The sequence below is a fragment of the Oreochromis niloticus genome, linkage group LG13 (assembly GCF_001858045.2).
Source record: "Oreochromis niloticus isolate F11D_XX linkage group LG13, O_niloticus_UMD_NMBU, whole genome shotgun sequence".
Taxonomy (NCBI): Eukaryota; Metazoa; Chordata; class Actinopteri; order Cichliformes; family Cichlidae; genus Oreochromis; species Oreochromis niloticus.
The window spans coordinates 17721099-17739066 of NC_031978.2; the positions used below are offsets into that span (position 1 = coordinate 17721099).

General features: G+C 41.2%; 1 protein-coding gene across 2 annotated transcripts in view; it reads right to left on the bottom strand.

The window, feature by feature from the left end:
* marchf8 (membrane-associated ring finger (C3HC4) 8) overlaps nt 1–17968 on the bottom strand; it is a 92018-nt gene that overhangs the window by 55166 nt on the left and 18884 nt on the right. For both annotated transcript variants that reach the window (XM_003451925.5, XM_019366474.2), the window contains exon 2: nt 10962–11165. In XM_003451925.5, the coding sequence (XP_003451973.1) occupies nt 10962–11057 (96 nt within the window). In that variant the 5' untranslated portion in view covers nt 11058–11165. The remainder of the gene's footprint in view (nt 1–10961; nt 11166–17968) is intronic.

Genomic DNA, 17968 nt, shown 5'->3' on the forward strand with positions numbered 1-17968 from the left:
AACCAGGCTTGCAAGACTCCTTGATGCCGTTAGTGTCCTGGATAGTGAGTCCGACTTCACCCACCTACAACAAGACCCCTGAACATCAATAAATTTACACATTACACAACTGTACTGTGCACACTTGTAGGAGCCCGTGCAGGATTTAGTGGCGACTTGCGTGAGGCTGCTGCTACCACCAACTGAAGTCATCCAGCTGCACCTCTCCCATTCTTATGTTGTAGAAGAATATGCAGTTTTCTGTCACGCCACTATAAAAAACCTTGTACTTTAAAAACCTGGTGGTGGAGCAGGCCAGCTTCTATGATGAGGACAGACTCCTTATGGAGATATAAAGGGTTCATTCAAAGCCAGTAAGAACACAGTGATTTTAGTTATAGGTGATTATTTCACTCCTACACAGTGAGTCTTTAAAGGGGGAGAAATCTGTTTCTAATGTAACTTAAAAAAAATTAAATAAACTACAAACTTCTTTCATATAAACACACTGAGCAAAAGCACAGAACCTGAATAGACTTGTTACTCTCTGAGCTCCATCGGGCATGTCAGAAAAAGGAAACAAACCTGTGTTTTTGCTTCAGTAATCGGTACAGACCTAATATAGTCTTTGTTTCCTTCCTCCGTGCCTTTTCAATTCACTTTTAATGAAAACAGCTGTGAACCACCACCCTGCATGTTACACTACAAAAGTAGCTGTTGTTCCACTAAGTTTCAGCCTGCACAGATTTCAGATGCACTTTTTGTGAATGTTTGCCGACATGCTGCAATGTGCTTATTTTCTGAAATGACTCCCAGTCAAATGTGGATGATATCATTAAATTAAAAGGTGTCTAAATCCGGCTCTTAAACTGACTCCAAACATACCAATTAGAGTCTCCAGTCTTTGGATGGCTCTCGTGTCTAAAGTATAAACAACCATATTTAAGCGGTCTTGTTTTGTTCCATCCTCAAACTTGTCATCAAAGTGACCATTAAATGTGCCATTTAAGGCTCTCAGTAAAGTGGAGACACAAACAAAGTCCTGTCAGTCTGCATACACAGTGTACCAGCATTAAACACGTTAAAGGGGTAGCTCTGGTTTCTGTGACTTGGGAGACACTTTAATGGTTATGGGCATCAGTCCTATTAATAAAATGACATACTCATAAATTTAAGTGTAACAAAATGGAGAAAAAAAAATAAATCACTCAGGGGAAACGACTGTCTGCTTCAGCTCAGCTCAGCTATGAGGGATTATTACAAATACACTGGATTCAGATGACGATGCCTGATTAGAGATCAAAGGACAAGTTACTCCATTCATACTAAAGTACACGTAAATTTCTCTATCATATTTAATGTCAATCCACCCAACGGTCAGCAATTTCACTCAAAAACAAAGGCAATGACCTCATGGTTGGGGTAAAACAACAGTTCTTTCTCCAATAACAGATGCTTTTCATGACATACACAGACAAAAAAAAACAAATACACTGGCAGGTGGCTGACGGAGGTGGTGAACCTGTGGGTCAGGCTCCCCTGGAGTGCTGCTACCGCAAGCGTGGAGCGGTGTGGATGAGGTAGAGAAAAATAAAGAGCTTTCTATGGGGAAAAATAGATCGCTGATGCCCTTTAGCTGAGCTTTAATTCAAAGAAAAATTAAATAAAATTATATTGCATTGGAAGTGAACTGCATTATGTGTACACTATGGCTAAATATAGTCCATAACTGTGGCTCCCTAGACAACAACAGGAAAGAGTTCACAGTGTGGTCATGGATAAAACCTTGAGATGATCGAAAAAGAGATGGAAGGAGACAGGACGCAGAGGGGAAGCGTTGAGAAGTACAGATGAAGGCATTTAGGGACTCGGGAACTGAAAGAAAATGAAGCCTTGGTAGTACGAGTCTATTGTGCATTTGTGCCTACAGGAGTTCATGAAATAAACCTCCTCTCTGACAGACCGACCACTGGGAATCTGATTACCATCTTACCAAGAAAAGAAAGTATTTCTGCCCACTATATCTTTCTTTCCTCTCACAAGAGACTTATTATACACCTGTGTGTCCACCACATTGTGACAGAACTGAGAGTCCTGTGAGACTTTCATTACACACCTGGGGTACGACGCCCCACATGAATAGCATACATCAGGAAGCCATTGCGTGGCAGACGTCACGCTGCAGTGAGAGAAACATCTGCAGTGTCTCCCGAAGAAGATGAATTTGTTTACTGTGGGAGAGCTCAGAGAGTTTCCACCATTGATCTGGCTGGCGGTGTTGGCTGAGTGTTTGGGGGCTGTTCGAGTCAGGAGAGTCAAGTCAGCATGTCACAGACAATTAACGCCGTCCTCAGACAACCCCACGGAGACGCTTTCCAGGGAACACGGGAGCAACAGAAGGGCCCGGATGGGAAACAGAGCACAGGCCGAGGAGGCAGCAGCATCTCAAAGGGGGAAGGGGACCAGATTGAGCCTTTCATGTGGTGATTTCATGACTCCCTCCTGGAAATAATTTTATCTGTGTTTTTTTCATTCATCTTTGTCTGTCTCTGCTTATCTGCTGGCTCTTCAGTTGTGCTGCTCTGCACTGCAAACCAGAGTCATTTATTTAACAGAGATATTGAAAAATCTGAGGGGGGAAAAAAAAGCACCTTTGTAACAAGGTGCAAAAATTAAATTGGTTCCCTAAAATTTATTCCAGCAAAGTGTCTAATTTGCAACTGAGAGTTTTTTTCCCCTCCCCTTTGGACTCGGTGGATTTTCTGTCCCTGCAGTGAGTGACGGGCTGAACAAATTTCCACAGGTGACTAGGTTAATAGCTATACATCTGTCCGCTTAGGATAGAGAACAGCCCACAGAATATGCAAATTACGATATCATGAAATTATGTTGTTCCTAAGAGGACTCCCACTGTAAGTGCAGCTTAATGTATACATACATTTACTGACTGATTGGCCTTTTTTGTAGCAAAGTGTTAATTTCGAGCTTTGAAACCGTGCCTATACGGGGTGTGTGAGAGACTACGGGTGGGGGTGGTGGAAGGCAATGAGGCATGGGATAATTAGAAGAGATTGTGTCCCCTTAACCACTTTTTCCTCTAATAGCTGCCCTTCTGAAACGCTCACCCTAACGCTAGAGACAAAGAAAAATCTCTTTGCATTCTGTTTTAGTGGTGCATATTGTGCCATGTCTACTAGCACACACAGCAGCTCGGGGGACTGTAATTATTTCCTGCCATTTCTCTTGAAGTCTATTTTCTTCTGCTACGGGTCGGCTGTAATCACATATATAAAACTTAATATAGCGCAGACTTTTGCGGCTACCAAAAGAGAGCAAAATCACCCGTGGAGCCATCATAGGGGCTAATGAAATGAAATCTTTAACAAGGTGAAGCAAAGTCCTTCCTCACAGCAGTCAAGGTCCTCAAAGGCGCTGCTGTCATGTCGACTCTTCCACATTTAATTACGTTTTTTAGCACTTCAGCCTCAAGTGGCTCTGTGCAGCCGGGGGCCTTTGGGAGACCCCTGCAAGTCCTGCACAGACCGGGGAGAACAACAACACCAGCTGCCGGCGCGTGTACCTGCATCCGGAGCGCACGTCCTCAAAAGCACTTCTAGTGAGGCTGAATCAAATATGGAGAGAGGAGCTTTACAGAAAACTGCAAATACAGCGTGGGTAGGAAATCCTCCAAGTTTGTGCTGAAAAGTCTTTATTATTTAATATAAAAGTGCTAATTACAGCCTTATGGGTTAAACTAACAAACACATGACACTTCCTAGTCTTACTCACATCTTTCAGTTTTCATCAGTCACATTTTGCATGAAGCTAAAGGTAGGATGCAGAGTTTCTTGAATTGGTCGAGCGTTATATGTAAAGTAGGTTAGTTTGCTGACACATAACATTCATACCTTTATGAAAACTGCAGCCAGAATAGAGAGAATGCCATTTTGCCTATGTGTTATCTTCTCTCCCCAGATCCTGCTTTATGCACAGACAGGGGCACCAGTTTGGCCTCAGAACATCTACACCGGGATGATGTGCGCAAGTTAGATAGGCAAGCAGAGAAATGATGTGCACACACTGTGTTTGTGTTACATATGCATTAGGGCTGCCACAAACGATTATTTTGATAGTCGACTAGTCACCGATTATTTTTGCGATTAGTCGACTAATCAGATCATGCATCCATTGAACGTAAAACGTACAGCTTATTGCGCCAGCATGCATCTGCTCTTATATAACTACCATTAGCTTACAGCTTTAAGTGTTTAAGATATGTGCTAACTAAAAATAAAGACAAGATGATAGTTTATTAAATTTAATGAGATTTACAGATTGTTTCGGTAAAGTTTAATAAACTCCTTGCTATCTAAAATATAACAGGACACCGGAGTATATTCTGGAGCATCTCACACTTCTGATAACCAGTTGTCTGCTTGACGTTTATTCAGCTGTGTAAAAACTATAACTTTAATCTCAGCCAAACCGATTTACTCAGGAACAAATTAAATACTAAAAAAGCCAAACAATAACATTTTTAAGTTATCTAACTGACTTATGTATGTTAAACCTGAGTAGCGAAAGACGGCGGTGGGTTTGAAAACGATTTGCCGGGAGTCCGGTGTTCTCACGGGCTGTAGTGAGCCTTGCCCCCGGCTAGCTATTGAGCTAGTAGTTAACAGACGTCTCCGAAAATGTCGGAGCGCTTTTGAAAATATGTGGTGTCTTGATAAACTGACCAGATATTTGAGGTTTACACAGTTACATTCTCGCCTGAAAATATGTTAAACGTTTATTTTGTGACCCAGAAAGAATAATAACAGTAATATTAAAACTAACTAGCTGCCGCCATTGTTGGAAACTGAGCTGGGCTGCGCTATGAATTCTGGGACAGAGCTACTTCTTCTTCTTCTTCGGGGTTTAATGGCAGCTGGCATCCTTGTAAATGCAGTGCTGCCATCTTCTGTTTCAGTCCGTTATTACACTCTTAAATCCTACTACTTATTCCTGCGTCTTTTGTGATCTTAGAAAGCTTCAAACGACGCGTCGACTATTAAATCAGTCGTCGACGATTTTGATAGTCGACGTAATCGTGACTAGTCGACTAATCGTGGCAGCCCTAATATGCATAGAGTATAGGTGCACATGGTTGGTTAGAGATACATCGCAGATAAAACACAATTACTGTAAATTACATTAAGTTTAAAAGTGTGCCTTTGCCCTTGAAGTGCTCATTTAACCAGTCACACTCTCCTACTTAACCAAAGCTGTGTCCAACTAGATGTGACCGCCTCGGCTTTACTCCTAACAGTCGAGTCACACAACATGTAAACATTTCCTTTTCCTGATAATTCAGCATTTCACGCCGAGTTTTCCCAGCCCAAAGGCTTTACGGGCAAATATCATGGTATTTCCATTTGTAAGCCCCGGGGCACGGCAATCTGGAGGGGACTGATTTGGACAGTTCTGATCTACCAAATGTTTGGAATATGTTTCTCTGCCTCGGGGCTGAAAAACATATTTTCACTTTTAAAAAAAAATACATTTGTAGAATTTCATTGAACAGTATTTTTTTTTCCTTTTGGAAAATGTTTAACAGATATAGTAGTGCTGGGTGTAAACAAGTCTGTCTGCCATGTCAGCAGAAATGCTTCAACCACTAACAAAGTTACGTGAAGCAGTAAGTACATCCCGTCCTGTTCAGGAATACAATTTTTTTTTTAAATGTATCTGGAGCAAAACACAAGACAAGATTTGATCATTTATGACTTTTGGAGAAATTACTTCTTGTAGGCGTTTTGCTCATTGGTTTGGTGAAATTTCTGACCGCTCTTCAATGCAACAGTCTTTCAGTTACAAGATGTTTGAGGATATTGTTAGTTTCAAGTCTCCTCGCAACTTTTTAAAATTGGATTTAAACAGTAGACTCTACCAGAGCTAGATGTGACTGATAGATAAGCAAACAGAAGACTGTAGTTAGATTTTAAAAAAAATAAATGACTGCAGGGCTGACTGGTTCACGGTTGGCAGAGTGTGTGAGTGGACATGTGGAGAACTGGGTGGGCTGCTGGCTGTGAAGAGCAGTGGGGGCACTGTAGCTGAACTAAGCAGAGAGCCCAGAGTGTGGCGAAATAATCCAAGTAAATAAAGAGTGAAATCCGGAGCACAGCAGCCAAATCGGCTGCTGTGCTCCGGATTTCACTGACGAGGGCAGGGCAGCAGACTGAGGCGGAGCAGAGTGGACGACGGGTGAGAGAGACGCTGCAGGTGTGGTGAAGAGGACGAGGTGATAAATTTTGTAGCCAACCGTGAGGTCAGTTTTGAAATCCGCGCAGTGATCGGGTCACGGTGAGCGCTCTCTTTTGATACCTTCTTTATTTTAGGGCTACTAATACCACCAGTTAGCCAACGGTTTCATAATGATGTTCTTTGACAATAATTAAGTTATAAGTGAATTCTAATAAACATTTTAATGAAATAAATCATTTGCAATGTTAAGAAATCCCCTAAAATGTAATCTTAAATACTCATTTTGTCAAATCTTACTTGTACAGCACATGTATTTTAAAAGGCCTAATCTTAGAGCGAATGTATGTTAATACATTTGTGTCCATTTGAATTGGTTTTTGCTTATGCAGAGCTTAAAAGTATGCACCCCCCTCCGTGCATACTGTACGTCACCGCAAACGGAGGAAGCTCCAGAAAACAAAAATAAGATTATAATGAAAAGCATAGACAGTGTCTGTATTGGACACTTTGTAATTCTTTTTTAAACACTCTGTTTCACTTCAGCTCTTTGTAGGTTACAACTTCGCTTTTCACGGTGGCTGACTGATGGACTAACAATAGCACGAGAAGAGTAGCCCACAGACTCGTATACAGGTTCTGCACAAGACCGGCACACATGCATTAAAAAGCCATTATGTGTGCATTGGCAGATGGACAGATATCTGTCTATCTGCTCTGCTCTTTTTGAAAAAGTAAGCATCAAATTTGAACCACATCTATCTGACTGTTGATATAAGCACCCTGACACTAACAATTTCGCTCTAGAGTCCCAAACAAACTGGCAGATGACAGAAATCTACACCACTTGTAGATAATTTTCCTCAGGGTGAAATGATTTAAATCCCCTGCCAGACTGAAACACATCCTCAACCTTTTTTCCCCCCTTGAAGTCTCTAAAGAAGCCTTTAGATCGTGCCAGGATAGCCCCACACACACACTTCATTAGGAAAGAGATATACAGAAACTCAGTTTTAGATATTTAAATAAGACAAGTCGCTCCTGTCATTCTCTGTGGCATCAAATCTGCATATGAAGGGTGATAAATGTAGGGATGCGCTTCATTTTTGTCATGTTAGTGATCTTTTTTCTTCATTTAAAATACTGTGGAACGCATTCAAAATAATGTACGAACCCTTTCACATGACAAATGGTGGACAAACGGCATTAAACCCGAGGAACAAAACCAGATTCTGTTACAACAACAACAACAACAACTGCTTCATTATGACAGCAAAGACAGACACATTAAATGGTCCCAGTCTAGCCCGGAGGCTTTGTTAAGTTTTTGCCGCGGTGGTCAGTGTTTGATCTTGGTCTACAAAGCCCGACAATGCTCCATCAGTGCCCAGGAGCGCCACGGCGGCAGCTGTTATCAAACCGCCAAACATCAGAGGAGAAACAGTCAGTGCTCTCTGTCCTTGACTCCGGCACACACTTATTGAAGGAAAAAGCCTCCAGCGCTCTCTGTGCTTTCATAAAAAAATAAATGCAGCATCAAAAAGGGCAGGTATCGGGTATCACAGTGTTCGGTGTATGCACAGTCACAGAAACATGCTACTGAATATAATACCAGTGTTATTGAGATCCCATATGTCTGCATTATTATCAAGTAGATGTCAGTATGACAATTAGAGACACAGCTGCACCTACTGAGGCTTTCCTTCTCTGTTCATGCGGCATGATCGCACGTTGCTCTTGTGATACAATATAAACAGGCAGCAAGTAACCCTGCAGATGGAGCCACGATAATTAGCAAGCAAACACAGATAGCTAAGCATACATTCCCCACAAGCATTACGAATCGCAAATAGCCGAGTCAGTTTGCTTTTCTCCATCCTTACCTGGCAACATGTTCCAGAGCTTTACTTTATTGTCAACTCATGAATAATCCATTTGCTGCAGAGCTTATCAAAAACCCCAGACTCAAACAAATCTGACCGCTTTATTTGCAAAGGCTGAGAACTTTCTTTCACCCACCCCTCCAAGTAATAAAACTTTCGTAAGTCATTTGATGCTCTTATTAAAATATTTTTAAACCTCAATTTATCTTCCCAAACATGAATTCTCAAGTGAAGGACTCGAGCGTGCAGACAAAGCGCCCGTGAGCACACCGCCAAAGAGGATTTCGAAGAAGACAAATGAACTTGAGCGGAGCTGGGGGAGCGAGGCCGAAGAGGGGCCAGCAACAGTTACAAGATGTGTTGCTCTCCGAAGGAGCAGCTGACTAACTCTGAATCCTAAGCAGAGGAAAGTTGTGCGTTTTCTTTTTCCTCGAGGCGCTAAAAGACCAGTTGTGTTGTCTGAGAGGGCCAGATGGGTCTGCACTCTGTGACTAAAGTCCGGGCACACGCACACACCTCCAGGACCCTCAAGCTCATCAGCATTCACAGTAAATGCTTGCTGTTTCCCCCCTTTTCTCTTGTCCTACACTCATTTTCTCCTTTTCCTCTCTGCTGATGGCTCCATGGGGAGGACTGGAATCGTTACTGTTTATCCAGTTATTCCACAAGGGGGTAAAAAAAAAAGAAAAAAGAAAAAAAAGAAAGACAAGGAAGCTCAGCCAGCAGGACACAGACACTCAGAGACAGAGAGAGAAACAGAGTGAGAGGCTAAGCAGAGACAAAGCTTGGACCTTTACACTGTTAGCAAACATTGCGGTAGGGAAACCAAACACCGCCACCCAGACAGCATAAAGCTTAAGGTTTCACTTTTATTCCCAACAGACTGAAGAAACCTTCCTACAACTGCTCTCAGATTTAAACCCTTCAATCCCTTTTCACATGGACTCTGCAAAAAAGGTGTCCAAGCTCCACAAACACGTTTCCTGTCTAAACAGCAGGATGATGTCAAATAGTCTCAGAGTTAATTTCCGTTCACTTTCACTTCTGCAATGACTCTTAAGTTTCATAACCAATACAGACCGGGCGCATCACTGGATCAGTCAGTAATATGTGTGTGCATGCAGGTAAAAAACACAGGAAACCTGGTGGGAACACCTGCGCTGCTGCAGTTGGTGAAGCTCTAAAAGAGGGTGAGGAGAAAGAGAGGGTCACCCACATATCGTCGTAGCGCCTCGCTTTGTTCTCGTGCTGAGAGCACTTCAGTGTGCTGTTTGATAAATGCTGAAGCACGCCGAGAGAAAGTAGCAGAAGAAAGATAAAGTCCGTGCAAGACTGAATGCGGCCACAGCTGTACTGCTGGTTTTCTTTTTTATTACCGATAAACATGATGAAAAGCCTAATTTAAAAAGAAGCCTGATGCTTCAAAAAGCACGAAGAGTAATATTTAGTCAGAACCTTAAAATCAGGCAGACGCTAATCGTCGTCTCTGAAGCTCATATTTTCACAAATCTTTGCGTTTTCAGATTAGAAATTTGTAGTTAAAATCTTCTTGACTGGTAAAAATTCAGATTAAAAGCAGCAAAATATAAGAGTTGGTGATTCGACTCAATTATTTTGCAAAAAACAAAAACAAACGGCGAGCAATTCGCAAACACAAAGAATAAATCCTGCATGTGCTGCAGCACCTTAAACTGCAAAACCGGATGGCCTTAAGGTGGTTTCAGGCACAAATGGAAAAAAGCAGCCCGGGCTTTGACCGGCCTCATTAGATGAAAAATCTCAGTTCAACCCACAGGCAGCAGAAATAATTTGTTTGTGAGGGAAATGTAATGAAGAATTTACGTTTCTGTGCTTAGATTGCCGCCCCCGGCATTAAAAAGAAAAAATTTACTTTCTGATTGTTCTCTGACAGGACACCTGGGATAATATTCTCCCTTCGCACATTTTATCTCGCGCTCTCGTCACACAGAATTAAAACCATTTTGCTTTTGTCTGGGCTCAAGCTGACATTTCTGCCAATCTTCCTCCGAGGCATTTCACTAAGTTGTTTTACAACATTTCCACCCTGTCAAGCCCAGTTTGAAGCAATGACGCAGTAAATATGGGGGAAAAAAAGGAAAAGAGATTAGAATAATTAAGTTTTAAGCCATCTGGAGAATTTTCTTCCTGTGGGTGTTTGAGTGACAGTAAATACAGTATAACTTAAAGTGGCATTAAACAGAAACACTCGACTCAGGCTTCGGGAACGACGACAAAACAAAAGCTGCAACAACATAACCGAGGCTTTGTTTGCTCTGGGAAAATGTGAGGGAACTATTTTTTCCCCCCACAGTGCATAAAAATAAAAAACATACTTTCTGAAGAGATGTGTGGCTCTCAGAGGCTGTTAGGTTAGGAGTAATGAACCTACGAAACAGCACTGCACATTAAGACGTTTATGACGACAGTGCTGATGCTGAGGTTTGGTGATATTTAACAAAGTTTTGAGAAAATGGTTTGAGTCATAAAAATTTAAGGGCTATGCTTGGGTTTGTGACAAGGGGAAAAAAATGTGACTATCAACGGGAAACTGAAAATGAACAGCTTCATTACTTCCTCCATCACTCCAGACTGACTCATAACTCCTAACAGCCACTTTAGAGTTTTGTCTCCTGATCATAAAAAAAGTTTGTGTTTGGCTTTCTGGTAAAACAAGTCATTTTCTCCCCACTTACAGGCCTGTTGAATTAGATCTTTCTGCAAATCATTCATCCAGGGAACAAAAACTACAGATAAAAACCGTCCCATATCTGTCAGCTGCGTCCCCGCCCCTCAGATTTATGACCCGGTTTATCCCATAAACTCTTCACATACCTGCTTGTCCTTGTCTTTAGCTTTCCCGCTGCCCGACACCCGCGACGAGGTGACATCACGGGGGATGACAGACATTTGGTGCAGTGGCATGTTCATCCCAGCAGAGCCAACCGGGGGGGGGGACGCTCACACACGCACTTCCTGTCCCGCTGCCAGAGCAAAGGGCATGTTGGTTTGAACTACGACACCTTGCCAGCACCGCCCCTGCGGAGGACACACATTACATCAAAATTAAATACGAGCATCGTTTTCTGTCAGAGCAGCTGGAGCGATGAAATGCAAATGTGGAGTAAGAAGCAAGAAATGACAGCCCTGAAGTGGTACAGCTGCATTTTAAACACTCAACTGTGTTTTCACCTGGTTTGCTCATTACTCGATTGACTTCTTGAGGGATTCTTCAGATTTTTTTTCTAAGCTCAGAGTCTAAGTTGATTAAATTCAAATGTTGATGAGTGCGAGTCTTCGCATTAGAGAGCCAAACTCTGGAGTCTGTCTATTCATGTGTAAATATACCTAGCTCTTTTTATTTATGGTAATGTGGCTTTAGTTACATATGATGTAAGGGAAGAAAAAAAAGGATATCTATACAACAGATATCTGCATATGAATGTGCAGCACTTGCCTGCAGATTTTTGACACTGGAGGCTCTCTGTTGCTTTAGTTTGTAATCTGGTTGAACTTGTAGTTGCTGTAGTTGTTTATGATAGTTTTGTATTTTCTAATGAGCTTTTTTCACATTTTACTTTTGCATGTTTCAGTTCAGTTTTTACTACACTGAAAAAAAGGGATTGGCCATCTCTTGGATTTATGTAAGCATCTTGCGTGTATTCAACACAATTGCCTCATGCTTTAAAGTTAAGTGTAACTATATAGTGTAGAAACTACATGATATGCAGAGAGGGTATATTAAATTGTTCATATCATGTTCGAGTGAAGTAAGTCAATAATATAGCAATGCTAAATCTCGCAACAGTGCATGTGATTTCATCTCGTCTAACTTGTAATTTGAACAAAATAATTTCATGTTTCTATGGTGAACGTAATTAAATCATGTAGGATTTGTATGAAATTCAACAACTTAATTTGTTCTTGTTGAGATGACATGATACAATCTAGTGGTTAGTTGCTGGACTCATGAAATTCACAAGATCACATGAGATTTCAAACTGCAGAAAAATCACTGGAGTTATAAGAGGCAGACAACTACACACACACACCACGCGTATGCTATCGCTATTTATTGTGATTTATCATAGCTTTCCTACTTTTGTCAATCCTGGATTGGTGGTGTGGTGGTTAGTGCTGTTGCCTCACAGCAAGAAGGTCCTAGGTTCAAACGCAGTCTGGCTAGTTTGCACTGGGTTCTCTCTGGGTATTCTGGTTTCCTCCCACAGTTAAAAATCATGCAGTTGTTAGAGTTAGGTTAATTGAGGATTACAAATTGCCCATGAATGTGAATGCAAATGGTTGTTAGTCTCTATGTGATAGACTGGTGAGCTGTCCAGGGTGTACCCTGCCTCTTAAATCTATCACTTCAGGGTTATGCCCCAGCCCCCCTTGCAACTCGGATAAAGATAGGAGGACGGTAGTTGTTGTAAATCCGTTTAATTTTTATGTTAACCAGACTCTAGACTTTGTTGAACATTATGTAATATGAAGATAACATATAGTATTTAAGTGGGTAAAAGCTATTGAATAGTTTTGGAATAAAATGACAAAATCATGAACGATTAAAATATTCCAAGAGTTCAACTTACTTCATCTAAACATGTTTCAATCACGTTTAATCAACACAAAATGCACAGGTTTATTGAATATGAATAAGTTTTGTTGATTTAACTAAGTTGTTTAAGTTTCTTCCAAAGCAAAACAGTTGTGTGCAACCAATGCCCATTACTGAATTAAGTAAATCCAACATGGTCTTTTTTTCAGTGTAGCCTCAGTGTCATGCCTTCAGCAGGACTAAACCTATGTTGAAGGCAAGATTTAGATAAATCAGCAAAGTCATTACAATAAAAACACAGATTATGATAGAAATCTAAACGTGTTCATCACAGCATCATCAGGCAGGCTGTAATAACACATTTAAACAAACTGACTGAAACTTAAAAAGTGCATTTCCTCTTTACTTTTCTTCATTTTATATCTTTCCAAAATCACATTTTTATTTTATTTTAATGTTCTATAGTCTTGTTTTTACTCTGATTTTAGGTAACTAAAAATGTTATTTTTTAACCTTTTGTTTAGTCAGCTGTAATAATCTTGGTTGTAGGCACCAATCACATTTGAGCACCCATTGGTTGCAAGCAGATAAAAGGTCTGAGAGCCTATCGTTAGCTGAGACCTGAGAAAACCAAAAATACTAAGTTCTGATGATGTGTTGATCATAAAATGTAGACTTGGGTTTTGTTTTGTAGATTTATGCTGCATTTATGTGCAAAACTGAGTATGTATAAGTGTATTCTTAGTGATTATTACTAGGTATTTGTGTATTTTATAGACATCTATGTTGCTGTATTTGGTGTTTCATTATCAGCTTTATTTTGGTAAACCAACAAAAGTTTGTGAACAAACTTATCTTATTAGTTTACGATTTTAAATCAGAACAAAACGAAAGCATTCCCCATGATCACCTCTGCTCTTCTGACCCTGAGTACAGTGTTAAAGGACCTTTAGACTTTCCTCAAATCTCAAAAGCACAGTCAGCTGCGACTTTCCAAAAGAGATCCGTCTCTGAACAGCACGAGCACCGCATGAGATATATTACCACAGGGGTGATTTCCAAAGTGTAAACCATATCACTGCGGGGGCGTGCATGAATTCACTTTTGTTTTTCCAGAAACCTGGATTCAGAGTTTCTGCAGCTGTGACTGGTGGCGAGTCGGTTTCTCTTTCAATCTGACTGAGTCAGAGTCATGAAAGCAGCAGTGGCAGCAGCAGCGTGGGACTGTCCTGTGGAGTTACACAAGAGGTTTTACACACGGGTCGTTTTAACTTCAGTTAATGCAGCCATCTGTACTCCCTCTGACAGCAATTAAGCTGTAGCTCCTTCTCACCACTAGGCTGTATATGTGACTGTGTGTGTGTTTGCACGCAGCCCAGCCTGCCAAACAAACCCTCAAGCTCCACAGTATGAAAATGACAGGATTAAGAAACCAAAAAGCAAGCGGGACAGATGGGAGGTCAGTAAAATGCCAGTAATCAGAAACCAGTGTTGACGGCAGGAGGGGGAAAAGCGGGGGGGTTGGTGGCGGCACTCATTCGGGGCTTCGGACTGAGAATGCCACACAGTCTCACTGAGGAGACGATCAGACCCATCGCAGCCAGAGCTGTCACTTCAGCTCATCACCGCACTGTATCTGATAAGTACTCAACAAGATGGAGAGGTGATTACGCACCATCAGCAGACGCATCAGCTTCTTGTGCAACAGCTGGCAGTCTCAGCTTGATGTCAGCAGACAGTGGGGGGGGGGGGTAATAAAGAGGCAGCAGAAAGCACCTCACCACCCAAAAACAAACAAACAAAAAAAACTACTCTTAAGTGAACTAACAAACAAACTGCAGGCTTTGTCTCAGACCCAGTGGGAGAATCAGGGATGCAGTAGAGAGTGCAGAAGTATCACGAACCAGGGTGAACACCTTAATCCACTATCGGTCCAAAGCGTAGTCACTCTTTGCTTTAAGACTGTTATAACATCATAGATAAATATCATCACTCGTGAGGTGGAACACAGCATTGATACAGCAATAAATCATGTCTGCTTTCCTCTTGCTATAACACAGCATTTTGATTTAAACACCCAGGCAGTAATGGTTAACACAACGAATTACCAGAAAATAGCAATGCACACTAATGCAACATGCAGAGAATACATGCATATTCATTGATTCTTCTCCCCTCTTATTTAGGCGATATATTAAAGATGATCATCTTGCACCATATTTAGTATCTCAGAATCACTGATGCTATCATTACTATGGGAAACGTGCTGCGACAGTATTGTGAGATATTGTGTGATTACCACACGTAATCACTTGTGTAATTGTTTATCCTTGCCGACGCCCTAGAAAAAATACATAAATACATTGATTTTTATAAGCAGTGGCACTCAAAACAATAACTATCAGTGGAAACCTCTTTTTGTTTAAAACATCCAAGGCTGTTCCTAATGATCAGTGCAACTGTTTGCAAATTATGCACATTACTAAACGCTTAAATAATACAGCCTTAAATTTGTTTACAGCTTCATAGCGGTGCATAATAAACTGTTTATTTTTAACATGTCTGTGGGGTTAAATACACATTTTGACCCGTCTGTTTTTGAAATCAGTGAAGTAGCAACAAATGCAGATATTTCACCAAAGGCACAAAGAGGCCTTGAGCGATTAGGCGATTACACTCTCATGATTATTAGGACCTGAACCCAGCTGAATACTTATCTCGTCTGGGTTTGCTTTAGACAGCAGCCCGCCCACTCTCACCATCATCAATACACAACAGCAGAGTTTCAAAAACTTTGAGAAACTATGCCAAGGAACGCTGAAGCTCTTCTCTAAGTTTGTCCCAGTTTTTCCTTTTATGTAACATCCATCTCTACACAACCCTGCAGAGGTTGCTCATTGTGGTGCGTTTATACAGTAGCAAGGTCAACTCAATACCACAACGGGGGAAGGGAGGGGAGTGGGGTGCAGAGAAGAAACGGTGCCATACAAAGATGTACATCTTTGTCTCGAACTGCTGATTCACATACCACTGAAAATAAAAGAGTCTGTTTTGTTGTGAAACACAAAAGCGCAGCAGAGTCTCCCAGAAGAAGAAGAAAAAAACAACACGCATTTATATTCGACAATTCAGTGCACCGTTTACCAAGCTATTGCAGAAAGCTGTGTCCTTAACCATATTTAGATGTCAGGGTGGTTTTTCGGCCGCCGAGTCTACGTCGACGCAATTTCTTCAACTGATGGCATTTTTTACAGAGCTGCTATGCTGCTGCAGTCGTTAAATGTTAAAGGTTTTATTAACCAAACTTCAGCTCTTGAGTCCTTTCCCTTCCTTCGCCATCAATCTTGATTACATTAAAAAGACAACGGACTCGGATACAAAAGCAGTAAATAATTTATTCCCTAGTGTGAGCGAAGAATGAAAGGTCACTTTGATGGGCACACAGCCCTCAGAGTCATATTGCACCTGTGTGCATGAGGCTAATGAGCTGCAGTAAATGAGTGTGGGTCAGGGACCGAGTAAAGCCCGTAGGGAATTATCACAGGGAAGAATCATTAAAGCTCGCGCTGTAGCTTATCCACGAAGGTTTGCCTTAATTTAAAAAAAAAAAAAAAAAAAGCCATTTTGTGAGCTATGAAGTGAAGTAAACAAGAAGGAGGAACAAGATAAATCAGGATGGTCCGTGTCACTCGCTCAAATGTTTCTGAGGTGCAGTCCGATGACCCAACACCAATGTCCGCCGCTGTCTCCACAACACATAGTGCTGCTGCACCAGCGAGCTCATTACTATACATCCCCAAAATAACAACTGCAGTAAGCCCAACAGCACTCTTCGCTTTTAATTGGCATTGTGTTTCAAACCTAAGGTCTTTGTTGGACAGCGAGGTTGCACTAATGGGGCGAGAGATGTGTTGGAAAGACAGCTGGGAAAACACGTTTGCGATATAACTATGCCTAAACATTCGGTTCAGAGCTCTAAGTGTGAATATTTTTAGGATTAATAAAGCTAAACTAATTCTGTCAATCAAGCTGTCATAAAGTCCTTTGGATGTGATGTCACATCATGCCATTTCCTGTTGTGTGTATGTGTGTGTGTGTGTGTGTCCTCCAGGCTTGCTACTAGTCAAAGAGTTCACTGTAACACCATTAAAATGCTAGCAACTTTCCAACCAATCTCAGACCTCCTATGGTTTCAATTCTAAGTTAACCTGTTGCTATGGCAGCAGCCTCAAGGGTCAGCTTAATCTCCAAGGGGGACAATAGTTTCTTATAATGCACTTCTAAATGGTTACATAATGTCAGTAAAAAACAAAACAAAGCACATTTCTCTGTGAGGGGAGTTTTCAAGCAAACACCAGCCATTCATAAAACCAATATGTAGGAAATACAGGGTGTATTTAAATTTGATTTTAGAAGGCTTTAATCCCACAGCCTGTAACCTGACAGAGGGGATTCGTGAGTTTCACATGGCTGCTGGTAGGTAGAATAACAGTAGCAGTGCCTGCACTGATTCCAGGCATGCTTACAGAAGTATGGGACAAATCTGACGACTGTAAGGACATATGCCATGTGCCGTTGTGCAACACGATACAAAACAATAAAATAAAAATACTGCATCCATGACAAATAAAATTATTCAGACGTCAGTGGCTGATGCTGATCTGCTGAGCAAAAAAAAAAAAACTTTAAAAGAGTTCCTTTAATTTATTTATTTCTTTTCTTTCACTGGCAAAAATGCGGAAAAACTAGAAAACATCCCACACCTTCTTTGAGGCCTGTATTCAAATTTTATAAATCTAGCCTGTGATGAAAGAATTCAGGCATAGTGCCGTACACAGAGTGTAAAAGTCCAAGTAGGGAGGTTTGGTAGCAGAAGACCTCAAATCCTCTGTGAAAGCTCGGTGCATTAAAACTGAACCTGATGAGCATCTGACTGAGAAACTGAGAGGCACTGTGACCACTAGTGAATCATCACGTCCTACTTTGTAGTGTATCTAACAATGCCTGATTGTGACCATATTTTACAAAACAATAATCATGTTTTACTGAGACTTACTTTAAAATACTAATGCTGCTGTCCCATTTCAAAGGAGCAGTTGGGTCATTTTCTCATCATTTTCTGTACCAATTATTTGAACAGGAAGTCACTGTGGTGTTACGGGCAAGCAATCTTTAGCGTGTCTGTTTTGGAGGAACTTTATTTTCCATGTAATCGCTTCTATTCTTAATATTCTTTCAGATTCTGAAGGAAAACAAAACAAATTTCAAACAAAGTTCACTCTTA